The sequence below is a fragment of the Littorina saxatilis genome, linkage group LG2 (genome assembly GCF_037325665.1).
Source record: "Littorina saxatilis isolate snail1 linkage group LG2, US_GU_Lsax_2.0, whole genome shotgun sequence".
Taxonomy (NCBI): Eukaryota; Metazoa; Mollusca; class Gastropoda; order Littorinimorpha; family Littorinidae; genus Littorina; species Littorina saxatilis.
In genome coordinates, this window is record NC_090246.1 from 35,375,825 (window position 1) to 35,402,239 (window position 26,415).

Below are 26,415 nucleotides of genomic sequence, written 5' to 3' on the forward strand. Positions count from 1 at the left end.
ATTTTTAATGACCAAACTCATTAATTAATTTTTAAGCCTCCAAGCTGAAATGCAATACCAAAGTCCGGCCTTCGTCGAAGAGTGCTTGGCCAAAATTTCAATCAATTTCATTGAAAAATGAGGGTGTGACAGTGCCGCCTCAACTTTTACAAAAAGCTGGATATGACGTCATCAAAGACATTTCATCGAAAAAATAAAAATAAAACGTCTGGGGATACCATGCATTCTCAGGAATTCTCATGTAAAGTTTCATGAAGATCGGTCCAGTAGTTTACTCTGAATCGCTCTACACACACACACACACACACACACACACACACACACACACACACACACACCACGACCCTCGTCTTGATTCCCCCCCCTCTATGTTTAAACATTTAGTCAAATCTTGACTAAATGTAAACAGAGGCTTTTTGGAGTCTGTCTATGCTATTTGTAAAACGGCTCTATCGTTTTACATAACAAACATAGTCTTGGCAAGCACCAGCCTTTTTCTCATACAATTCAAAGATTATTTGATCTAATTTTGAATCATTTACCTGACCATCATAATAAACAGATGACATTTTTCAATATTGCTATTTCATATGTTACGTGTATTTCCATTGGTCAATTGGGCAAAACTGAGCTCAGTGCAAAAGTGATATCGACGACATTTCCGTCGATATCAGTTTTGATATCGACGACCTCTTTATTGCTTCCTCACTTCAAAAACAAAAACACCTAAATTTAAAAACAAACAAATATATATGAAAATGTAATTATTCCAGAATTTAGTTGAGCAAGTGACTAAAGACTTTTTCATAGGAAAGACATTTTAAAATACTGAAAAGTACAAGAAAAGAGTGAACAAAAAGAAATAATAATCAGAGGGAGGGATATGGAACAGCCAAAACTGAGATAAATACTTTGGTATTAAATGTCTTTACAGTAAATACAAAATGTCCAGAGAATTAGCAATATATCTAACATTGACTGACTGTGTGATGATTATCTTCTGCTATTGGTCTGTTGAGACAGTGATATCAAAATCGAGACCGGAGGTCGAGATTTTGATATCACTGTCTCAACAGACCATAGCAGAAGATATCATCACACAGTCCGTCAATATTGGGTAATATCTTTCATCCAAGCAGCCAGAAGAATCAAGTTGGAAATGAACAAATGACGTCAAAGGAAACGGCAACAAAAAGACGACGCCGGAAAAAGTCTGTTCATTTCACAGCAAAGATAGTGACATCCCGCTGAACATTTTGATTCTCTCTGTACTTCATTACCGCAGGCACTCGTCACGAGCGGGGGAGGGGGAGGGGGGGGGGTGTCAAAGTTGGTGGGGCCTGACGCGCTCTCTGTGGGAAAGGTTGTACTCAATCACCCTAACCACGTGACATCCAAGACATAAGCCCCACCCACCTCGTGATTGCCAAAAGTAGGGTAGTGCACACCGCGGCAGTGCATTTTAAATGAATCATACGTTTTCATATTTTCCCCTCCGGACTGGCCGCGGCTCTTCATAATTCATACCTCTCCTTTTTGCGTTGGTGGCCCACCTGCAGCTTCTGTGGTGATTTGTTGACATGGTGTAGATTTTGTGTGTACGTCTGCAAATCGCTGCGGTACTTTTTTTTCCCAGAGAAGCACCGTTGCCTTTTACTTGTGTAGTCAATATCAACCAGGTCATTTCCCGTATAAGGTACGTTCAAATGTTTGTGTCACAGTGTGTGTGTGTGTGTGTGTGTGTGTGTGTGTGTGTGTGCGCCGTGCGCGCGCGCGCGTGTGGTGTGTGTGTGTGTGTGCGTACGTGCGTGCGTGCGTGTATGTGTGTGTGTGTGCCAGTAAACTGAGGTTTAATGGCAGCCTAAATATAAATCACCATGACCACAAACAGCCGGGTGTGATGATGTTCACACACGAAAACACCATGACGGGAGCAAAGCGGCAAGCATACACAGATACAGACACAGACAGACAGACTGACAGACATACAGACAGGTACACACACACCGTCACACACACTGCACACACACACACACACACACACACACACACACACCGTCTTCTCAAATGTCACTATGATATATGTCGGACAGTATTCTCATCATTCTTTTTATTGCCGCTAATCAGTCTGGTGAGCATGGCGGTATCAAAGGGTCGAAACACAACCGATGATAAAACGAAGCACCAACAGACTCATTCTATTTCATAGAGTCACTAATTACTGCTCCAGCAGGTCCATACTTATGGTGGTCACAGACAACAGGTTGTACATGATGATGTTCCAGACCAACTCCATTCTGATAATCATCGGTCCACGCTATCGCTCATGTCTCTCTGACAAGATGGACTAATTGCTACGCTAAGAAGCGGAGCTAAAAGCCGAAATCTATCAAAACAAGAATACAGAGTTATCTCCCATATGTTTTTCGCTATCATTTTGACAACTCTTCGACAAGCGCTCAGAACTGTACCCACGGAATACGCGCTATATAAGCTTCATATTGATTGATTGATTTTGTTTCTGATAAAAGACGTAGCCCTGACGAACTGACGTGATTGTAAAATGGCCGACTTCGATAGTGATCTCCTCCGTTCTGTTCTTCACAGTTATGATAAAGGTCAAAACAAGTCGAAATTTTGAGACTGCTGTGGGAAGGAGACCGTGATATTGTTGCATCACTCCCAACTGGTTACGAAAAAAGTATCTTCTGCTCCGTAGCCATTTTGTTATGATCACGTGACAAAGTTGATTATCACGTGACACTTTTGCCATATTTAGAGTTGTTTGCACAGTAAATACATCCGCGAAAGATAGCTCGCTTGAAACTGTCTTACATAACAATTCCTTTGTAATTTAGAAATTACACAACACAGGGCCGGACTACCGGGGGGTTATGGGGGTTGCGCAACCCCCCCCCCCCCTAGCCTAAACATGTACCTTACTTATTTAATTTTTTTTATTATTGCTTATTTTATGCCGTTTCATGCAAGGAGCGACCATTTTCCTATCTCAGAATATGACCTACCCATCAGCTTCAGGGGGCTTCGCCCCCTGACCCCCACAACGAGGGGGGGGGGGGGGGGTTCTAGGGTTTCCGGACCCCCCCCCCCCAGCCAAAAAATAAAAATATTGAATGAGGTATGCATTTCTTTATTTTACATTGAGTTTCAATTTTTGGGGTATTAATCAGTGACAAAATCTGCTGCCTGAAACTGGTAATGATCATCCTCAGAATGCACCAGATTGCACCATTTTTTCAAAATTTTCCGGGGGGGCATGCCCCCGGACCCCCCTAGCAAGCTCGGCGCTTCGCGCCGTCGGCTCGGCGCTTCGCGCCTTCACACCCATATCTTCACAATATACTTTTGAAAAAAAACACCCATAAAATGAACTGATCCGCCCCTGCCGCCAGGTGGGACATCCCCCTGGGCCACCACTGGCAACCCCCCCCCTCCTCTTCGCCTAGTCCGGCCCTGAACACCATGGAAAATCATTATCGACGATCGCGAATCTGCTTATATCAACAACACATTACGAAAAGCTCTAAATATGTAAAAAAAAAAAAATAAATAAATAAATAAATAAAGTAAAAAAAATCGACTTCCTCTCCAGAGAAGGAAAACAAAAAGGCATCCTGTCAGGGATAAATGAGACGCGAAGGGAAGTAACTCATTTTGACCTGAGTTCAGGATGGACCAACTCGTAAACCGCGGAAATGGCGTCTGGAAGATCAGGCGTCTGGCAGATCAACCCCTCGGAATAGGTTTTTTGATGATCTACAGACCCGACAAGCGTGAAGGCAATATTCTCCAAACTTCCTTTTCTTTTAGGGGCGGGGGAAAAGCGTAGTTTGCTTTGCATGCTTTGTTTGTTTATGTCTTTGTTTTTGTTTTTATAAATTTTATCTTATGCGTTTTTAGATTTATTCAAGTTTTGACTAAACGTTTTAACATAGAGGGGGAATCGAGATGAGGGTCTTGGTGTGTGTGTGTGTGTGTGTGTGTGTGTGAGTGTGTGTGTGTGTGTGTGTGTGTGTGTGTGTGTGTGTGTGTGTGTGTGTGAACAGCGATTCAGAGAAAACCGGACTTTGGTATAGTATTTCAGCTTAGAGGCTTAACAATTTATTAATGAGTTTGCTCATTAAAGTTGTCATTAAAATCGATTTTTCGCAACAGATTTAAAATTGATTGCGTTGTATTCCTCATCTTCCCCTGAATTTAAAAATATATAGATATGTCATGTTTACTCTAAAAAATATGCTCAGAATGAAAGGAAATAGGTTCAGTAAGTACTACGGACGCGTGCTTCGCGGAGGCGAGCGTGACCCGTCTCGGTCTTCGGTATGGTTAGCCGAGACTATCTGAATGTAGTCTCGGCGATGACTGGTTTGTGGTGTTGATCTTGACTAAATGTCTTTATATCGCTTCACGCGACTTGTTGGCTCACGTAAGTGTAGCCTATGCGATGATAAACTTTGTCTGTCTGTGCGTGTGTGTGTGTGTGTGTGTGTGTGTGATAGAAACTTTAACATTTCCGAGTCTATGGATTACGTCAGTCTCGGTCAAAAGTGTTCGACGTGTGTGATAGAAACTATTTGAAGACGTCACATTATGACGTAAGAGGGTTAGACGTCACGCAAAGGAATTACTGAAAGTCTCGGTCATTGTTATTGTGAGCGGGCCGAGACTACTTGGCAGATCCAGGGTCTCGCTTTCTTGCACAGTTTCACCTATGCTTACTGTGTGTGTGTGTGTGTGTGTGTGTGTGTGTGTGTGTGTGTGTGTGTGTGTGTGTGTGTGTGTGTGTGTGTGTGTGTGTGTGTGTGTGTGTGTGTGTGTGTGTGAGTGTGTGCTTGTGTGTGTGAGTGTGTGTGTGAGTGTGTGTGTGTGTGTATGTGTGACGGAGTGATTGAGTTTGTGTTACTGTTTGTCGATTTCTTACGTGAGCCTTGAAGGCTTCGCCTCTTGTTTTTATTTTGCAATGTCTTTGGGTTGGCTTGTTTGTTGTCTGTGCTCTAATCTGCTAGATTTGAAGAAGAAATAATAATATAAAACCCCATAGAAAGCGTACCTGTAGGCAAATAAGGTTGCAATTTGGTCAACACTTTTTGTTGTTTGAACTCAGACCTTGTTAAGCTCCGTTACCACAAGAAAAATTAATCCAGCATGACGCCCCCCCCCCCTCCCTTCCTATTCCCTTGCCGCTTTTGAAGGGCCAAAGACTCCGAACTAATAAGGCAGCAGGTACATCAAGATGGTCACAGAAGCCAAGTTGTCCACAGTGTTGTTCCAGTGCAGTTCGTCAACATCCCCATTGCGAACTCCAAGGGACGGGAAAGGCATCCGCCCAGTAGGGTTGCACGCGGCACAGCCGGCTGTTCCGTTGAACCACCACCCTCCCCCGAACTCGTTGGAGCAGTCGATGGTGTCGTCACCGTCGTTGTCCACGTCGCGGGTGCTGAAGGGGATGCCGACCAGGTCCGGGAAGATGCAATCGACCACAGGACCCCCGACGTTCTTGGAGGCTCCCGTGTACAGAGTGTAGTGGGAGCTCTCGTTGGTGATGATGGCGTGGTTATGGGTCATGTATATGGCGTCGCGGTCCGACTCGTTGCCCAGTTTCATGCTGAACCTGTACAGTGGTGAGCAAATGCGGTGATTGCAATATGAAGGCCATGGTCTGCTCTAAGATCAAAACGTGAAGCTCCTATTTGCCGGATTAACTAGTGTCCATTTAGGAACGCCGTGTCCATTTTTTTTTCAATAACGAACAGATACGACTGAAATCGTCAAAGACATTTATCCACAGTACGCAAAAAAGGATCTAGGGAGATAGTCTGAAAACATTCATGCGTAAAGTTTCATTAACATCTGATCAGTAGTTTTCTGTGGATTGCTCCACACACACACACACACACACACTCACCTACACACATACACACTGGCACACAAACACACACACACACACACACACACTGTTAGGAAACGCTACCGTTGCTGAGCTTTGGTTCAGTTTTGTGTGTTGCATGTAGTTGATTTATTTGTACTTTGTGGGAAAGTACCGATATTATATTTTGTAAACACAATATTTATGCTTGGACGAGAATGCAGGTGAACTTTCTAGTCCTGTCAAAACAAGTTGTTTACCATGCTGTTTTAGTCGTGAGTTCGTGGCGTTCGTTCGGATTAAGTGTGTCGGCGCTTTTGATGTACGTCAGAGAGAATGTCGCTAGTTTAGTCCATGCACGGCTCGTATAATGTAGTTGTATCGTGTTCGGTCTGGAATATTCTCGAGATTGAGTATTTACTATATATGCCAGCGCGATTTGAATGTTAAAAAAGCTTCTATTTGAGTTCTGCTACGTTGTGCAGTTGTATGTATTGAATGCTGAATAAATCCTCGAACTCAATTTGACGAGTTGTTTTCTGCTGCTGCGAAGACGGGCGACGTAGAATAAAAGAACACAACTATACGACATTTGAGAACTTGTGGCAATCTCAAGTGTCGTGTAACAATTGGGGGCCAAGCCAAGGATCTACGTTTAACGCCAAGGGTTTTCCAGCAACAAGGACCAGTGTCAAGACAGTCACAGGAGGTAGCCATCAATCGGGTGTATCCTGAGGGATCAGTATTGAGACTACGGAACCGTGGATTCGGTGTGACTGGTGAAGAGTTTGGTAATCGCCGCAGCTCGGTACGGTGAGCGACGCCGGAGTGTATCGGGATTACAGAGGTTAGCTGCCGTTTGGACGAGACGGACTTCGTCGCGGAGCTAGTGCATTAATACTACGAAATACGACTGAGGTACGTCGTGTACGTATCGTGAGCAGAGTGCGCCGTCACGTTAGACGAGGAGGGTGGCAGCCTGCGTCTACGAAGGTGAACAGCGACGAGAGAAGCATCGGAGGTGCAGTAGAGACTGTGTTCTTTTAGAAGACTACATTCGTCTACGTTCGTGGCTGTGAAATAATACAGACGAACGCACCGGAAAAGACCAGAATGGCTGAGTTCTGGGCAAAAGGAGTTGAACTGGGACTGAAAGGCAAGCAGCTGACGGAGTTCGTCGAGTCCCAGACACGACTGCAAGCGCAGCGTGAAGAAAGACAAGCGCAGCGTGAAGAAAGACAAGCGCAGCGTGAGCGTGAAGAAAGACAAGCGCAGCGTGAGCGAGAAGAAAAAGAAAGACAAGCGCAGCGTGAGCGTGAAGAAAGACAAGCGCAGCGTGAGCGTGAAGAAAGAGAAGCACAGCGTGAAGAAAGGCAAATGGAGCTGAAACGTGTAGAGCTCCAGATAGAAATGGAGACGAAGCGCTTAGAGCTTCAGACAGAAATGGTGCGTGTTCAAAATGAGCACGCGGCACCACGCCAAAGAGATAACCAGCAGCAAATGCTACACAGGGCACCGAAACTTCCAGCATTCGCTGACGGGAAGGACCAGATCGACTGCTACCTTGCAAGATTCGAGAGGTTCGCTGAGAGTGCTAGATGGCAGCGCGACGACTGGGCGATTCAACTCAGCGCACATTTGACTGGGGCAGCACTTGAGGTCTACACTAGACTCTCAAACGATGACGCCAGAGACTATGATGTACTGAAGGAAGCTCTGTTGCGTTGCTACAACTTCACTGAAAGGGGCTACCGTCAACGCTTCCGCGAATGCCAGCCATTGTCTGGAGAGACACCGAGCCAGTTTGTGGAGCGCCTGTCGTCATACCTGCAGAAGTGGGTGGAGTTATCAGGTGAAGAGCAGTCATACGAGAGTCTGCGGGACTTGATCGTGAAGGAGCAGTTCCTTAATGCCTGCCCGAAGGACCTGGCGACCCGCTTGGAAGAGCAAAAACTGCGGGGTTTGAAGGACATTACTGATGCTGCTGAGCGTTATCTCATTGCTCATGGAAGGACCCTGGGGACGTCAAAGTCATCGAAACCTTTCCAGAAGAGCGGGAACCAGGGAAACCAACCTGCCAAGGGACAAACTGAGTCCGCACCATCATCCAATGAAGGGCAGAACATAACGTGTTTCCATTGCAATGCCAAGGGTCACCGAGTCGCCAACTGTCCCCAAAAGAAAAATAACGGACATGTCAATGACAAAGCGCAAGAACATCGACGGAGATATTACGACAACAAGAGGCAAACGAGTGGCTCGAACCAACAAGTATGTGCGAGCAGCGTCATACTTCCAAGGGCTGCCGAGCAAGTGGATACACCATCGGACGTGGAAGAATGTATATCTGATGGCCAGCTTCTACTCGCCAATGGCAGGTCAATCTCTGTCGTCGCCAGCGCAGCTGTGTCAGTGTCGAACATGCCCGTGTCGAAGGGATTTGTTGAGAAGCAGGAAGTGACTGTTCTCAGAGATTCGGGCTGCAATGGAGTCATTGTCAAAGAGGATCTGGTGCCAACAGAGAAGTTCACTGGTGACTTCAAGTGGACGCTCATGGCTGACAGCAAATGCGTGAAGGCACCAGTGGTAAAAATCCAGATCGATACTCCATACTTCACCGGAGAAGTTGAGGCCGTCTGCCTGAAGAAGCCCTTGTACGATCTATTAATTGGGAACATTGGGGGTGCGAGACGTCCTGATGACCCTGATTTCGAATGGAGAATGGGCTCAGCTCAGCCTGCTGCTGAGGAGGAAGACCCACTGCCATTCGCGAATGAAGATATCAGCGAACTGTTACGAGATGACAGAGCAACTGTGCATCGCCGCGACCAGCCGCAGGTTGTAAGCGCTGTGACGACCAGAGCCCAGGCGAAGAAGGACAAAACAACTACGCCACTCAGGGTCACCAACAGTTCTGCAACTGCTGTCGTGGACAGGGATCGGCTGATTCAGCTACAGGAAGCTGATTTGACCTTGACAAAGTACAGGAGTCGTCCTGTCAAGGAGATGACTAAGGGCGAAGGCACTGTGCACTTTGAAGTAAAGGCCAAGATCCTGTACAGAGTGTTCCAGCACCCGAGAGTCAACGGTGGGAAGCCATTACGTCAAGTTCTGGTGCCTCAACCACTTAGGCGCCAGGTGATGGAGGTGGCCCACGACTCTATTATGGGAGGTCACCTGGGTGTCAAGAAGACATCGGACAGAATCCAGGCTGCGTTTTACTGGCCAGGACTGCATGCAGATGTGACTCGATTCTGCCGATCGTGCGATATTTGCCAGAAAACCATACCTCGAGGAAGGGTCCCGAAAGTGCCGTTGCAGAAGATGCCTTTGATCGACCGACCTTTCAAGAGGGTGGCCATTGACCTCATCGGCGAGATAAAACCGCCAAGTGAAGCGGGTCATCGTTGGGTACTGACCCTGGTAGACTATGCAACCAGGTACCCAGAAGCCGTGCCTCTGAAGAAAATTGACACCGAGACTGTTGCCGAGGCACTTGTGGACATTTTCAGCAGAATTGGGGTTCCTGAAGAGATCCTCACAGACCTGGGGACACAGTTTGTCTCTGAATGCATGGAAGAGGTCAACAGGCTGCTGAGCATTCGTCACTTGACTACGACACCCTATCACCCGATGTGCAATGGGCTGGTCGAAAAATTCAATGCGACGCTGAAGTCCACGCTGAAGAAACTATGCAGTGAGCAGCCAAGGCAGTGGCATCGCTACATCAATGCCTTGCTGTTTGCATACAGGGAGGTGCCACAAGAGTCCACTGGATTCTCCCCGTTCGAGCTGATGTACGGGCGGACCGTGAGAGGCCCGATGCAGATACTAAAGGAATTGTGGACGAAAGATGTGGACACACCTGAAGTGAAGAACAGTTACCAGTACGTGTTCGAGTTGCGAGAGAAACTGGAGGAGACTCTCGAGATTGCGAGAGAAAACTTGAGAAAGTCTCAGGATAGCGGAAAGCACTACTACGACCGCAAAGCCGTAAACAGGAAGTTTACACCAGGTAACAAAGTGCTGATACTGCTTCCCACTGATCACAACAAACTACTGATGCAGTGGAAAGGCCCATACGAGGTTGAGGCCGTGGTAGGGATCAACGACTACAAGGTGAATGTCGGCAAGAAGTCCAAGATCTACCACGCTAACCTCCTGAAACTGTATGTGGAGAGACCTCCGGAAGCAGTACAGGTCGCAGCAAGTGTGGAAGAACCAGCCGAACTAGACGAGTTCGACGGTGAGGAACTACTGGAGTTGGGAGACCTCCACAAGAAAGAGGGAGTGGATGACGTCAAGTTAGGACCTGACCTGACAGAAGACCAGCAGAAGGAGCTGCATGATTTTATGGGCGACTTCACCCATAGGTTCTCTGATGTTCCAGGCTCTACGTCCTTGGTCGAACATGAAGTCCACCTCACATCTGACGTTCCTGTTCGCTCAAAACCATACCCTATCCCGTTTCAGGCTCGGGAATCCTTGAAGAAGGACATCGACAACATGTTGAAGATGGGGGTCATCCGTGAGTCATCATCCCCTTACTCATCTCCCGTTGTTGTTGTCAAGAAGAAAGACGGTACAAACAGGGTATGCATTGACTTCAGGAAAGTCAATAAGATCACCGTGTTTGACCCTGAACCAATGCCGACGGCAACTGATCTATTCCGACAGTTAACCGGCAGTAAGATCTTCTCAAAGATCGATCTCAGCAAGGGATATTGGCAAATTCCTGTGCGCGAAGAGGACATACCAAAGACCGCCTTTGCAACTCCAGACGGAACGTATGAGTGCCTGCGGATGCCTTTTGGCATGGTGAACAGTGGTGCTACCCTGAAGAGGGGAATGCGAAAAATGCTCAAAGGAATGAAGAATGTTGTGTACTACTGGGATGATCTGCTAGTCCACACGGAGACCTTTGCGGAGCATCTGGAGACTTTGAGGGAACTGTTTTCCCGCCTGACAAAAGCCAATCTGACCGTGAGACCCAGCAAGTGCATTTTGGGGACCGACAACGTTGACTTCATAGGTCATTCACTGAAGGAAGGTCAAAAGGGGCTTTTGTTGGAAAACGTTACCAAGATCCTCAATGCGCCACGTCCTGAAACCAAGAAGCAGGTGCGATCCTTCCTTGGATTGGCTGGGTACTACAGAGAGTTCATTCCAAACTTCGCCGCCATAACGGCGCCTTTGTCGGACATGACCCGAAAAGGATGCCCCAACCGAATACTCTGGGGACCAGCTCAGGAGAAGGCATACCAGACCGTGCGCGACCTGATGTCACGAGACCCGGTGCTACGCCTTCCTGATACTGCCAAAGAGTTCATCTTGCGTACAGACGCATCGGACGAAGGGATCGGCGCCATGCTGATGCAAGAGCATGGAGGTAAACCGTTTCCGGTCAGCTATGCCAGCAAGAAGCTGTCAGGAGCCGAGAAGAACTACTCGACCATGGAGAAAGAGTGTTTAGCCATCGTGTGGGGAATCAAGAAATTTGAACTCTACCTCCAAGGGGTGAAATTCGTGCTTCAGACTGATCACAAACCCCTCACCTACCTGAACTCTGCGAAGTTTGTGAATAATCGTATCATGAGGTGGGTGATGTACTTGCAGAACTTTGATATGCGAGTGGAATCGATCAAAGGTTCAGACAATGTTGGAGCAGATTTTCTCAGCCGAGTATGTGAGTAAAACTGTGTTCATTCTCCAACAGACTAATGTACATACCTGGATTTCAATCTGTTATGTATACATAATATGTGTACAGGTAGCGTTTCAATGATTGAAAGAAATTAGGTAAATTTCTTCTGGTGTTGGGGGTAATGTTAGGAAACGCTACCGTTGCTGAGCTTTGGTTCAGTTTTGTGTGTTGCATGTAGTTGACTTATTTGTACTTTGTGGGAAAGTACCGATATTATATTTTGTAAACACAATATTTATGCTTGGACGAGAATGCAGGTGAACTTTCTAGTCCTGTCAAAACAAGTTGTTTACCATGCTGTTTTAGTCGTGAGTTCGTGGCGTTCGTTCGGATTAAGTGTGTCGGCGCTTTTGATGTACGTCAGAGAGAATGTCGCTAGTTTAGTCCATGCACGGCTCGTATAATGTAGTTGTATCGTGTTCGGTCTGGAATATTCTCGAGATTGAGTATTTACTATATATGCCAGCGCGATTTGAATGTTAAAAAAAGCTTCTATTTGAGTTCTGCTACGTTGTGCAGTTGTATGTATTGAATGCTGAATAAATCCTCGAACTCAATTTGACGAGTTGTTTTCTGTTGCTGCGAAGACGGGCGACGTAGAATAAAAGAACACAACTATACGACATTTGAGAACTTGTGGCAATCTCAAGTGTCGTGTAACACACACACAAACACACAGACAGACACACAGACCAGCGTGCACAGACACACACACACACACACACACACACACACACACACAAACACACACACACACACACACACACACAAACACACACACACCCCTTTGCCTCCGTCTCTCGACCCCCAGTCCCCACTGTGACAAAACATTTAATCAATACTGGCTTAAAGGCACAGTAAGCCTCTCGTAAACCATCACAGAAACTGTCAGGCTTTTACACACAGTACAAACACCCTTCCATTTGAACGCTCACCAAATGGGAACATCCTAGGTGCCCTCCGTAAAGAGCGAGCAATTTTCAAAGAATTTATTTTTGCGTGGTTTATCTTACCTCTGAGCCATCGTGAACCCGTGTGATCAAGTTTCCCTTTTTGGCTCACGTAAGTGTAGCCTATGCGATCGTAACTTTGTCTGTCTGTGCGTGCGTGCGTGCGTGCGTGCGTGCGTCTGTGCGTGTGTATGTCTGTGGTAGAAACTCTAACATTTGAAGACGTCACATTACATTGACGTCACATTATGACGTAAGAGGGTTAGACGTCACGCGAAGGAAGTACTGACAGTCTCGGTCATTATTATTTTGAGCGCGCCGAGACTAGTTGGCAGTCGTGTCCTTGTAAGTAGGCTACATGCAGACAGACAGATCTAGATCTAGTGTCTCGCTTTCTTGCACAGTTTCACCTATGCTCTTTCTGTGTGTGTGTGTGTGTGTGTGTGTGTGTGTGTGTGTGTGTGTGTGTGTGTGTGTGTGTGTATGTGTGACGGAGTGATTGAGTTTGTGTTACTGTTTGTCGATTTCTTACGTGAGCCTTGATGGCTTCGCCTCTTGTTCACAATGCAGTCGTCAGTTAGTAATTTGAATGGGACTCGCTGTGAGCTTATCTGCAATAGCACGTTATTAAGTACCTCTGACTATGCACGAAACAAACGGCTGTGTTTCACAAGAACTCCAGCGATGGTTTTTGACTGTTCAGAGGAACTGGCGATAGGTTAACCGTCGTCTGCTACGAGAACCACGACCTTGCGTGACCCTGCTTCCGGGCTTTTCTTTTTTCAAACTTTCAAAACTTCGAATTGTACTGATCTTGTCTTGATGAAAAAAGAATTATTTTATGATTTAAGAATGTTTGTGTAACAAGCTGTCAATTTATTATTTAGATTTTAAAAGTTAGGTCTAGCGCCAAAATGCACCACGGTCTGACACAATCTGCAAAATTAATTCTTTGAAAATTGCTCGCTCTTTACGTAGAGCACCTAGGATGTTCCCGTTTGGTGAGCGTTCAAATGGAAGGGTGTTTGTACTGTGTGTAAAAGCCTGACAGTATCTGTGATGGTTTACGGGAGGCTTACTGTGCCTTTAATGTAAAATGAAAATGAAAAGAGTGTAGCGTGAAGCGATATCAAAACATGGGGGTAAATTTACAAAAAGTCTGAGGAAACCTGGTATAAGTATTAAAACGAAGGGAATCTTAAATGGGGGGGGGGGGGGGAAGAGCATGGGGGGGGGAGTGTCTTAAAAATGGGGGTTGCTTTTACCTGAGTTTGTAGCGCTTGTTGTCAGTGAGGAGGTGCATGTAGTGTAGGCCCAGCCAGTGATCGCCCGTCGGGTTGCCAAAGCCGTCTCTGTACTGCTGCCAGTCTCTCTGGAAGTCCACATCTCCCACCTCGCGATTCATCAACACAGTTCGCACGTTGCTCAGCTTCGTGCAGAAAACCTGAAAAGCGTAAAGCACATACTTATAATTAGACGTATATATATATATATATGCCAACAGAAGCTACCATTCAGAGAATGGTTTGCTTCTTAGTTGGATACCATGGGTTGACAACTCTCGCCATCAGTACCACCTGACCACTGATGAGACACAATAGTGTCGAAACACGTGTCTGGTCTAGGTACAAATACAATGGTCCTCCTCAGGACTAGATTACCTTGCGATACGTCCCCCACAAAGGGACTTTGCTCTGTAAATCTCGGTCCCCCTTGAGGAGGGTCTGATGCTCCCAATAGGCTGTCTGTGAAGGGATACTTATTCCTCTCTCTTTCTCTGCTAAGAAATTTTAACAAATCTCGGAAGAAAGTGACTTTCAATTGTTTCTTTCACAATTTCTGATGTTTTATATATATATACACGACATAAGAAATACGAATGTTTTATAACCGTGTACAAAAGAACTTCACCCCACCCCAAATGTACCGCAACACGGTGGCCTAGTGGTAAGGCGTCCGCCCAGTGAGCAGGAGGTCGTGGGTTCGAACCCCGGCCGGGTCATACCTAAGACTTTAAAATTGGCAATCTAGTGGCTGCTCCGCCTGGCGTCTGGCATTATGGGGTTAGTGCTAGGACTGGTTGGTCCGGTGTCAGAATAATGTGACTGGGTGAGACATGAAGCCTGTGCTGCGACTTCTGTCTTGTGTGTGGCGCACGTTAAATGTCAAAGTAGCACCGCCCTGATATGGCCCTTCGTGGTCGGCTGGGCGTTAAGCAAACAAACAAACAAACCCCAAATGTGGTTGTTGTTGTTGTTGTTGTTGTTGTTGTTGTTGTTGTTGTTGTTGTTGTTGTTGTTGTTGCCTTGCCTTGCCTTGCCTTGCCTTGCCTTGCCTTGCTTTGCCTTGCTTTACATCTCCTTGCCTTGCCTTGCCTTGCCTCGCCTTGCCTTGCCTTGACTTGTCTTGTCTTTTTGTACCTTGCCTTGCCTTGTCTTGTAATTTATTTTCTTGTCTTTTCTTGTCTCTTGTCTTGTCTTGTCTTGTTTTTTCTTGTCTTGTCTTGTACAACATGGATTATGTCTTGTCTTTTCTTGTCTTGTATTGTCTTATCTTTTCTTGTCTTGTAATATCTTGTTTTGTCTTTGTCTATTCGTATTGAATAAAAACTTACCCGGAAAGGTCGTTCTGTGTTGTTTGGCCATATCCACATCACCACAGGGTCCTCGAAATAGTCGGTCCAGTCCGAGCAGTCTGGGCATACCCAAAACAGTTTTAATTCATAAAAGGTCTCTTGAAAGAATGCAGAGACAAACAGACTGACAGACAAACAGATAGACAGACACACAGACACAGACACACACACACACACACACACACACACACACCCATGTACACACGCTCTCTCTCCCTCCCTCTCTCTCTCTCGCTCTCTATTTGCTTTTCTGTTAATGTGAGTGAGTGTTCGCGTGCGTGTATGCATGCGAGTACGCTTGCTGTCTTTTTCTGTTTGTCTCTGTGTCTTTAATTGTCTTTTCGAATTTTCCATAAGGAATAACCACGGTTTTAAAGGCAGACACATCACCGCTCACCAGACACAAACCAAGATGGATCACATACGGCTTATACCTTCCATTCTTGTGTGGCACCCAGGTCCACCGTATGCAGTGGGACACCTGCACGTTTTGTCAGACTGCGGCTCCTTCCCATCAATACACTGAGGACCCTGCAAACAAGACATACCTATGCTAATGACAAACAGCACGTTTTTGTCTTGCGGGGGTGTGTGTGTGTGTGTGTGTGTGTGTGTGTGTGTGTGTGTGTGTGTGCATGCGTGCGTTCGTGCGTGCCTCCGTGCGTGTTTCTTGATCAATGCCTATCGCCCGCGCCGTTGACAATCTGAGGCAAGAAAAGGCAGATCGAAGGTAAGTGCTCGCACAAAATGTGCTAGAATGCGTGACTGCTTTTCGTATATTGGCAATTTTTAAGTGCCATTTGCAGAAACCTTCTTCCTATCAAAGACTTTCCGTGAAGTTTGGACTCTTGACTTACTTTTTTCCATTCTTTTGTTAAAACCCCCTGGAGTATGGGAAGATTTTACTTTGTTATGATGTTTCAAGCCCTACTGACACGTAGCAGTTCGAATAAGTTGTACACTATGTCTGCGGCGTATTGTGCCATGAGTTTTGCCTGTGGGGACTTTTTTTTATTTGGTTTTAATCTTGACTTCTAAGACAGCAAGTGTGAAAAAATAGGTGTACGGTGCCAACCCATGGTGGTGTACGCCTCCTGTTCCCTTTTCCGATCTGCAGGTGTATGGTGCTGTTCAGTTCTAAAGATGAATAAGTTCATACGGGACGATTTGCCCACGATGTGCCCGGTCGCACAGCCGATTTGATCGAAAGAGCGAGTTGCGATAGAGTTACGAGTCCCTCGCCCCTAATAGGGGTATTGGGGATAGTAGATTAACTATAACAAAAATAGTGATGAAGCCAGAGAAGAAATTACTACCAGGTCAATGTGGAAGCAACGATTTGAAATTCTCAATTTCCTCAGTTTCTTTCCTTTCATTTAATTTGTTTAACGAGTTTTCATCCTTCTTCTTCTTCTTCTTCTTCTTCTTCTTCTTCTTCTTCTTCTTCTGCGGCGTTCATGGGCTGAAACTCCTACGAACACTCGTGTGTTTTTGCACGAGTGAGTTTTTACGTGCATGACCGTTTTTACCCGTTTTTACCCCGCCATTTAGGCAGCCATACGTCGTTTTCGGGGGAAGTTTATCATCCAATTGCTCAGGAAACCTGGTTGCTTCCCTACCTCCGCATAGTGTTGAACTCCGCCATCCGTGTCGTCGATGAGGTGTTCGCAGTCATTGCGGCCCACCTTCTTGGATCCCAGGTAACATCTGCCCTTAGTCTCGTCATAATCAAATGACTTGCAGTCACGGTCCGACCCACACAGCATCCCACAGTACAGTGACGTAAAGGCGTTCAGCTCTTTGTACCTGAAATTTGGTTTAAACAATGTTCTTCAAAGAATTACAACTAAAAATGCTTCATACATTCAGTAGAATCAATGTAGCACAAGCTAAGCTGATAACCGTGCTGTGATTTGAGTACAGAACACGTACGTATTAGTTACAATTACGTTCATTATGGTATCGCGCGGTATTGTCGAGACAGGGGGGTGGGGGAGTGTTTATGATTTGACATACCTGCAGAAAATAGTCATCAAGGAAGGCACCTGGTCAAAATTGTAAGTGTTCAACACCAACGGGTAAACAGCCTCGAGGGACGTCGTCATATTCATTCACCCCTGCCATGACGAGGTACCACGCGATACCATACGGATTGCCCAGAGAAATCAAAAATGTTCTTCATGGTAGCATATCAAGAAAATATGTCCCTAGTTTGCCGCTGCTGTCATTGAGTACGTTAACTGTGAATCAGTTTTGTTATCATAATTTTGCATTGATTTTGCGATAAAATGTCAAAAAAAGATTTCACTCATGTACAATGAAACAGAGACAAGCTTAACAAAGAGTCAACGCGCGTTAACGGGATAAATGAAAAGATGTAAAGATGAATGCTAAAAATGTAAGTTATAGCAGGCACAAGATCTAAGAAACAAAGACGCGTAAGCCGGCGTAACACGAGAAAATTACTCCCACGAGATTTTTACTCCGGAGTAAACATTTCGTACGAAAAAGTTACTCCCTTTACGAAAAAAGCACTCCCCCATTGCACGAGAAAATTACTCCCCAAGACAGGTGAGTTCCGAGTAAACATTTCGTACACAAATGTTACTCCCCTGACGAATAGATAACGAATAAATTACTTCACCCCAACACGAGCAATTTAACCTCCCAAGCCAGGTGTAGGAAATGTTTACTCCCTTGTCCCCTGTTAGTCTTGGTGGTGGAAGGAGGGTAGCACGACATTCGTGTGCGCGAGATCACTTATTGGCATTATCCCTTCGCCCGCATCCCATTTTTGCGTACGATATTTTTACTGGAAGTAAAAAAAAAACGGGGAGTAAAAATTTCGTGGAGGGAGTAATTTTTTCGTGCCTTGGGGAGTTCGTTTCTCGTACGAAAAAGTGTACTCGGAGTAAGAATTTCGTACGAAATATTTACTCCGGAGTAAATTTTTCGTGGAGTAAAAATTTCGTGTTACACCGGCGCTCATAATACAAACAGCAACTTCTTCTTCGTTCATGGGCTGGAAATCTCACGGCTTTTACCTGCATGACCGTTTTTACCCCTCCATTTTTAGTGATTTAGGCAGTCATTTAGGCAGTCATACGCCGCTTTCGGGGGATGCATGCTTAGTATATTCGTGTTTCTTTAACCCGCCGAACTCAGACATAGATAACACGATCTTTTTTGTGCGCATGCACTTGGTCTTTATCTTGCGTGTGCACACGAAGGAGGATAAGGCACTAGCAGGTCCGTTTGCTCCACCCTTAACCTACCAGGCACGGCTGGGATTCGAACCCACAAACTTCCGCTTGGGAGACCGACGTTTTATTCACTCGGCCACTGCGCTTGTCGTCACTAAATAAATATGATAATAATAATAATATAACATAAAATAAAACAAATAAATTAGATTAAATTTTTGAGGTAAAAATACCAGTTTTTCTTTGAACGCTTCTCCCTCAGTCTAACACCCGGTGAAGAGACAGACGCTTCAGACCACAGGGCTAGATATCAAAGTACGAGTTGCTTTGCTACTGTTTATCAAATCAACTTGCACTTTGATTTTCAGACCTGTGGATATAGAGTAGATGCAACCGTAGACTGGAGGGGCTGTCGGTAGGGTACACCCACCATGTACCAAAACAGCTTCCCGTAATCAATTAAAGTATAAGTTACAACAATTGACACAAAGCTCTGATATGGTACAATGCACGTACTGTCTATGGTAAAATAAATAAAAAAATCATGTCTCAATTGAACATGGATTGCCCTTCTTTGAGTCATGTGACGTCAATGTCCGATTAACTCATTTTTAGGCGGCTTGCTGAGATTACAAAAGAGTGCATGCTTGAATGCGTTCAATCGTAACAAATATAATGACTGATACATAAATGTTTGTATTTTTGACCAAAATATACCATCACATTTTACGGCACAGACGTCTAGACAGTCATTGTTCACCTCGACCACTGGCGTGGACTCGGAGGAACACTGTTTCGACTGATCTGTGTAAAATGTCATATTTTGGTTTAAAATGCAAATAAATAATAAATTTGGTCGAGTATTATTTAGAGGTAATAACAACAGACACGAGCTCAAACACAGTCTAATGCACAAGGGTAAAATAAGTAAATAAAATAAGAACAGTGTGGTCCAGAGTTCGAACCAATATTTTCATACTGTCAAAAACATATTCATACCTGTGTTCTGACTTGAAAGCAATCGAGAGAAAAAAATGTTAAACAAAATTTGATCCAGTGTTCAACCTATTTCAACACACACACAAATACACAGTCATATAGGCCTACCTGTGTTCTGGTTTCAACACTTTGCCCAATCCACATACGCTAAAATGATAATACTCTTTCCCAAGCTTCGTCGCATAAGTCCCGACTAACAGAAACATTGCGATTGGGATAGCTTGGAAAAATACTCCTGCTAGAGCGAAAAGTATCATATTGCTTTTCCCTGGCTCTTGTCTGCCTAAAGTGAAAGTAATTTAAAAGGAGAGAAGACCTTTTATTGCATACGGCCGACAGTGACACCTAAATCCTAAATCCTTTCTTTACTCTGTGTATAGTATAAGCAAACATTACACGCCCGAATTGACTGCTGGAGCAAACTGAACTGGGAAATTATATCTTTTCACTGATCTGTTTCTGTTGAAACAATTGATCTCTACAAGATGAAGAAAAATGTCTTTGAACAATTAAAGTATTTTGTCTATTTTCACGGCAAAAGACGCTTTCACTTCCGTTCTTTCTGAGCATTTTCTCTCGGCGTGGGATATTAGTTTTTACGCTTCTTTGAAAGCATTGTTGTAATAATCACGCTTGACTTGGCTGAAGGGGTAAAGTTGTGATTCACTGAGGAGGTCTTTAAGTGGTGTGTGTGTGTGTAAGTGTGTGTGTGTGTGTGTGTGTGTGTGTGTGTGTGTGTGTGTGTGTGTGTGTGCATAACGGCTCATTCGTGATGCAGACTCGCGTAAACGCATACACTTTCATGCTGACATAATATACCAGCACATCCACCTCACACACACACACACACACTAATGAAAAGTTGGGGTCACTCTGAGTCTGTCCGGGTGCAAAAACCGTCCGGTGCCATTACTCATCAGCGCCGACCCCAACGAACGGATTTTCCTGGATGCTGTGAGTTCAAAATAAAACGCATCAACAGGAAGTGAAGCTACAAAAGAACTGTTGGAGAGAAAAATCCAATTCATGTCCAGTGTCTTGGACACGTCGATTTCTTTCTTAAGTGAAATTGTGTGTTTGATTAGCTGCTCAACCTTTTTGACGAAGACCTGAAACTAAAAAGGCTTTGTTTCTGGGAGGGCATGTGTGTGTTTGTGTGTGTGTGTGTGTGTGTGTTTGTGTGCGGTGGAGGGGCATGTGTGTGTGTGGGTGTGTGAGCCGTGTGTGGGAGTCTGTGTGGGTGTGTGAGTGTGTGTGGGTGTCGGTGCAATATCATTGTGTGTGTGTGCCGTGTGTGTGTGCGTGTGTACTGGGGGAGGGCGTGTGTGTGTGTGTGTGTGTGTCGGGGGAGGGTGTGTGTGTGTGTCGGGGGAGGGGTGTGTGTGTGTGTGCACTACGTTGGGGTGTGCACGTTAAAGATCCCACGATTGACAAAAGGCTCTTTCCTGGCAAAATGATTGTATAGGCATAGATAAAAATGTCCACCAAAATACCCGTGTGACTTGGAATAATAGGCCGTGAAAAGTAGGATATGCGCCGAAATGGCTGCGATCTGCTGGCCGCTGTGAATGCGTGATGTATTGTGTACAAAAATTCCATCTCACACGGCATAAATAAATCCCTGCGCCTTGAATATGTGCGCGATATAAACTGCATAAAATAAAAATAAAAAAATGAAAAAATAAATCCCTGCGCTTAGAACTGTACCCACGGAATACGCGCGATATAAGCCTCATATTGTTTGATTGATTGATTGTGTGTGTGTGTGTGTGTTTACTGGGGGAGGGCGCGCGCGTGTGTGTGTGTGTGTGTGTGTGTGTGTGTGTCGGGGGAGGGGTGTGTGTGTGTGTGTGTGTGTACTGGGGGAGGGCGCGTGTGTGTGTGTGTCAGTCAGTGTGTGTGTCGGGGGAGGGGCCCTGTGTGTGTGCACGGCGTGTGTGTGTGTGTGTGTGTGTGTGTGTTGTGTGTGTGTGTGTGTGTGTGTGTGTGTGTGTGCGTGTGCAGTGTATGTGCAGTGTGTGTGTGCAGTGTGTTTTGTCTGTATGTCTATACGTGTATGTAGGCCTACCTATATGCGTGTGAGTGAGTCAGTGCCTGCCCGGGGCGATGTTCTCAGTGTAAAAATCGTAACATTTTTCAACTAATTCACCCAGTCTTCAAGTTCAATCGCTGAGCCCCTTGACTTGATCCCCAGCTCTTTGATCAGTAAATGATCTTTAAAAGTATCCTTTGGTCTTTCTCCAAACGAGAAAGCGTGGCACGGAAGTGCGCATCAAGTTCCACCAATTTAACAACAAAGAACTGAACTCTGAGAAAAGGCAAGCTAAAAGATCAAAATGATTATATTAAACTAGTCACAGATAAAGCAAAGAACTTGCAGCAACATTTTCAGATACATTCCATTCTATCGGCAGTCATGAACGCCTCGACTCTGCATCTCCGATTTCTTCCTCTAATGTCTCTCTTACTATTCCCCCTGTTCCCACAAGTCGTACAAGCAGTAAGATCAGTAGACTATCGCATAAGCAAGAGCTGCGGCGAGAACAGCAAACTGCACCCAGTCCACATTATCAAAGCCTTCGGGGGTCGCAGTGACCTACACTGCGCCGTGCAGTGCGAGTTGCACGAGCACTGTACGTCTTTCGACTTTGACAGGGACTCCAAAGAATGCACGCTGGGCCTGCAGCCGTTCTATACTGACTGCAGCAACAGTATCGTCAACGGTACTAACTACACCACTGAGGAGATCAAGCACTTTGATGAGGTGACGCGTTATTGTTGTTGTTGTTGTTGTTGTTGTCTAAATTCCAATTTCCATGAAGATCGATCCAGTCGTTTTCTCACACACACACACAGACACACACACACACATATATATATATATATATATATACCATCACCCTCGTCTCGATTCCCAGTCTATGTGAAAACATTTAGTCAAAAACTTGACTAAATGTAAACAAGTCGCGTAAGGCGAAATTACTACATTTAGTCAAGCTGTGGAACTCACAGAATGAAACTGAACGTAGTCCGCCGCCAGTGCAAAAGGCAGTGAACGTGACGAGCCTGTTTGGCGCGGTAGCGATTGCGCTGTGCTTTACTGTACCTCTCTTCGTTTTAACATTATGAGCGTGTTTTTAATCCAAACATATCATATTTATATGTTTTTGGAATCAGGAACCGACAAGGAATAAGATGAAATAGTTTTTAAAACGATTTCGGAAATTTAATTTTGATCATCATTTTTATATTTTTAATTTTCAGAGCTTGTATATGTTTTTGGAATCAGAAAATGACGAAGAATAAGATTAAATTGTTTTTGGATCGTTTAATAAAAAAAATAATTTTAATTAGAAGTTTCCGATTTTTAATGACCAAACTCACTCATTAGTTTTTAAGCCACCAAGCTGAAATGCAATACCAAACCCCGGCCTTTGTCGAACTGCTTTGCCAAAATTTCAATCAATTTAATTGAAAAATGAGGGTGTGACAGTGCCGTCTCAACTTTTACAAAAAGCCGGATATGACGTCATCAAAGGTATTTATCGAAAAAAAGAAAAAAACGTCCGGGGATATCATACCCAGGAACTCTCATGTCAAATTTCATAAAGATCGGTCTAGTAGTTTAGTCTGAATCGCTCTACACACACACACAGACAGACAGACACACACACACACACACATACACCACGACCCTCGTCTCGATTTCCCCCTCTATGTTAAAACATATAGTCAAAATTTGACTAAATGTAAAAAGCAGCCCAAGAAGGCTTAGCAGATCAAAAAGTACCAGCACCACCATACAAAAAGCCGCCGTGACGACAGCTACGACAAACATAGTGAGCTCGTCAGTATAGTCTGGCTGAGGGTCAGACCTGGTGGACCTTTTTTTATTTAAACAAATCTCCAAGCGCAATATTTAATATACGAGTATATTGCGTAATGTAACAGGGTAACACAGTAATCTCCCTTGACAGCAGACACTGCAGAGTTGTCTGCCGGCGAAGAGCGCGGGCTATTTATAGTAGCTCGACGTTTTTTCTACGTTGCTGGCTAGACACTTGTCAATTGTATAGTTCTTTATCCTACATACGTGAGAGAGACACTCGTGAGATAATAATCGTTCAAATCACACGTGTGTATATCATGTAAATAAGGTCATGTCAAGCAAGTCTGGCAGGGACCTGTTTTTCCACTGCTTATGATACTTGAAAGTCACCGAGACAAACGTCATTTATAGAAGACTAGATGATTACCCGCTTCGCCGGGTACCGGCTTCGCCGGGAAGAAGTAGAGCCGAACCAGGCTGCGCCTGGGACCCGGCTTTGCACGAAGGAAAGGAGATAAACGCGCAAAACACTGGAGACCTTCTAAAAATAGTAACGTGCAGTGACCTTCTAAAAATAGTAACGTAGTAACGGGAATATGGATTGACGCCACACGGAGGAAGGGAGATAATCGCGGCTGAAAACACTGGAGAAGATAAGGAAGAGTTACTGGTAGTGGATCCCGACAAAAAACAAAAAAAATCGGTTCAGCGCGCACAGCGCTGCGCGCTGAGAGCACGTGTTGAAATATCTCATCGATGAGGTTGTGTCCGGGGTGTAGCTGAATACGGTGTCCAAATTTGAAAAAAGATCCACCGAGAACTTTTGCCGTGCATCGCGAACAGACAGACAGACAGACAGACAGACAGACACTAGTCGTATATATATATATAGAAGAAAAAATTGCGCTCGCTAATTGCCCTCGATGTATTTTTAGAACTAACACGTCACGCCACACTTTCAGAGTGACGTTTCTTTACTTTGACGTAATATATTGCACGAGGCTTTAGAAGAGATCGAGGTTCCAAAACAAGCGTCTTCAAGTTAGCTGCCTCGACTGCAGGACATTTTCAGTAAAATACACGTAAGTACAGTAGCCTATGTAGGATAAACAGAATACTACATGCTGTGTCGTACACGATTTACACTCGTTGCTTTTTCAAATAGTGAACAGCTCGCTTTCGCTCGCAGTTCAATATTTAAAACAAGTCGCGTAAGGTGAAATTACTACATTTAGTCAAGCTGTGGAACTCACAGAATGAAACTGAACGTAGTCCGGCCGCCGCTAGTGCAAAAGGCAGTGAAAGTGACGAGCCTGTTTGGCGCGGTAGCGGTTGCGCTGTGCTTCATAGCACGCTTTACTGTACCTCTCTTCGTTTTAACTTTATGAGCGTGTTTTTAATCCAAACATATCATATCTATATGTTTTTGGAATCAGGAACCGACAAGGAATAAGATGAAATAGTTTTTGAAACGATTTCGGAAATTTAATTTTGATCATAATTTTTATATTTTTAATTTTCAGAGCTTGTTTTTAATCCAAATATAACATATTTATATGTTTTTGGAATCAAAAAATGATGAAGAATAAGATGAACGTAATTTTGGATCGTTTTATCAAAAAAAAATTTTTTTACAATTTTCAGATTTTTAATGACCAAAGTCATTAATTAATTTTTAAGCCACCAAACTGAAATGCAATACCGAAGTCCGGCCTTCGTTGAAGATTGCTTGGCCAAATTTTCAATCAATTTGATTGAAAATTGAGGGTGTGACAGTGCCGCCTCAACTTTTACAAAAAGCCGGATATGACGTCATCAAAGACATTTATCCCAAAAAAAGAAAAAAACGTCCGGGGATATCATTCCCAGGAACTCTCATGTCAAATTTCATAAAGATCGGTCCAGTAGTTTTGTCTGAATCGCTCTACACACACACACACAGAGCCAGACAGACACACACACACACACACACACACACACATACACCACGACCCTCGTCTAATCTGGTACGACACAGCAAGCCATGTAGTATTCTCTATGTTTTTGACGGGGTCTGGCTGCTGCTGTCTCTGTATATGCTCTTGGGATTCTTTTCGTACCCATGGCAGATAATATTAGGCTATTAATTTAGCTCTAAAATCTCAAACCTGTTTCACTGGCTTTGCCTCCAAAGGTGATTGTTGGGCTTCGTGCACTCGGTTACAGTAAAGAAGAAATGTTGTTCAGGACGATTAGTATTATCTTCTGTTAAAAGGACTTATTTGAAACTGTCACACGCTCAAAGGACAGGACATGACCGAGGAATGCAGTGAAAAATAACTTGACAGGTGTGAAAAACGTGCTCCCGAGAAATGACTGACTAGAAAGGTACGTCATTGTGGTGCATCACTGAGGTTTCTGTGGGGTTGAAATTTACCTAGTTTTGATCGTCTCACTCAAATATTTACCAGGGCAGAGCAAACATGAATAAGAATAGCACTCTATTACCCCTTTAACACAAGATAGTACTAATTAATCGTCCTGAACAACTTTTGTTCTTCAGCACTATTCAAATGTTGTTTTTCTTCTTCTTCTTTTTTATATTTAGTCAAGTTTTGACTAAATATTTTAACGTAGAGGGGGGAATCGAGACAAGGGTCGTGGTGTATGTGTGTGTGTGTGTGTGTGTCTGTGTGTGTGTGTAGAGCGATTCAGACCAAACTACTGGACCGATCTTTATGAAATTTGACATGAGAGTTCCTGGGTATGAAATCCCCGAACGTTTTTTTCATTTTTTTGATAAATGTCTTTGATGACGTCATATCCGGCTTTTCGTGAAAGTTGAGGCGGCACTGTCACGCCCTCATTTTTCAACCAAATTGGTTGAAATTTTGGTCAAGTAATCTTCGACGAAGCCCGGGGTTCGGTATTGCATTTCAGCTTGGTGGCTTAAAAATTAATTAATGACTTTGGTCATTAAAAATCGGAAAATTGTAAAAAAAAATAACAATTTATAAAACGATCCAAATTTACGTTTATCTTATTCTCCATCATTTGCTGATTCCAAAAACATATAAATATGTTATATTCGGATTAAAAACAAGCTCTGAAAATTAAATATATAAAAATTATTATCAAAATTAAATTGTCCAAATCAATTTAAAAACACTTTCATCTTATTCCTTGTCGGTTCCTGATTCCAAAAACATATAGATATGATATGTATGGA

The 26,415-nt window shown here is 44.3% G+C and overlaps 1 protein-coding gene across 1 annotated transcript; it reads right to left on the minus strand.

The window, feature by feature from the left end:
• Positions 1 to 3,791: 3,791 nt before the first annotated feature.
• Positions 3,792 to 20,022, minus strand: LOC138958846 (angiopoietin-1-like). The gene is made up of 6 exons (XM_070330147.1): positions 19,487 to 20,022; positions 16,796 to 16,982; positions 15,611 to 15,707; positions 15,156 to 15,235; positions 13,807 to 13,985; positions 3,792 to 5,632 (listed from the first exon to the last, which is right to left on the minus strand). The coding sequence occupies exons 1-6, from the start codon at positions 19,633 to 19,635 to the stop codon at positions 5,230 to 5,232; spliced, it is 1,095 nt and encodes a 364-aa protein (XP_070186248.1). The 5' UTR covers positions 19,636 to 20,022; the 3' UTR covers positions 3,792 to 5,229.
• Positions 20,023 to 26,415: the final 6,393 nt, after the last annotated feature.

Bases quoted from the DNA above. Each gene is read 5' to 3' on its own strand.
- LOC138958846 (XM_070330147.1), bottom strand. From the start codon at position 19,635: ATGATACTTTTCGCTCTAGCAGGAGTATTTTTCCAAGCTATCCCAATC. The intron at 16,983-19,486 runs GTAGGCCTATAT...ACCAAATTTCAG, and splicing joins GTGTTGAAACCAGAACACAG to GTACAAAGAGCTGAACGCCT. The intron at 13,986-15,155 runs GTAAGTTTTTAT...TACGCTTTTCAG, and splicing joins ACACAGAACGACCTTTCCGG to GTTTTCTGCACGAAGCTGAG.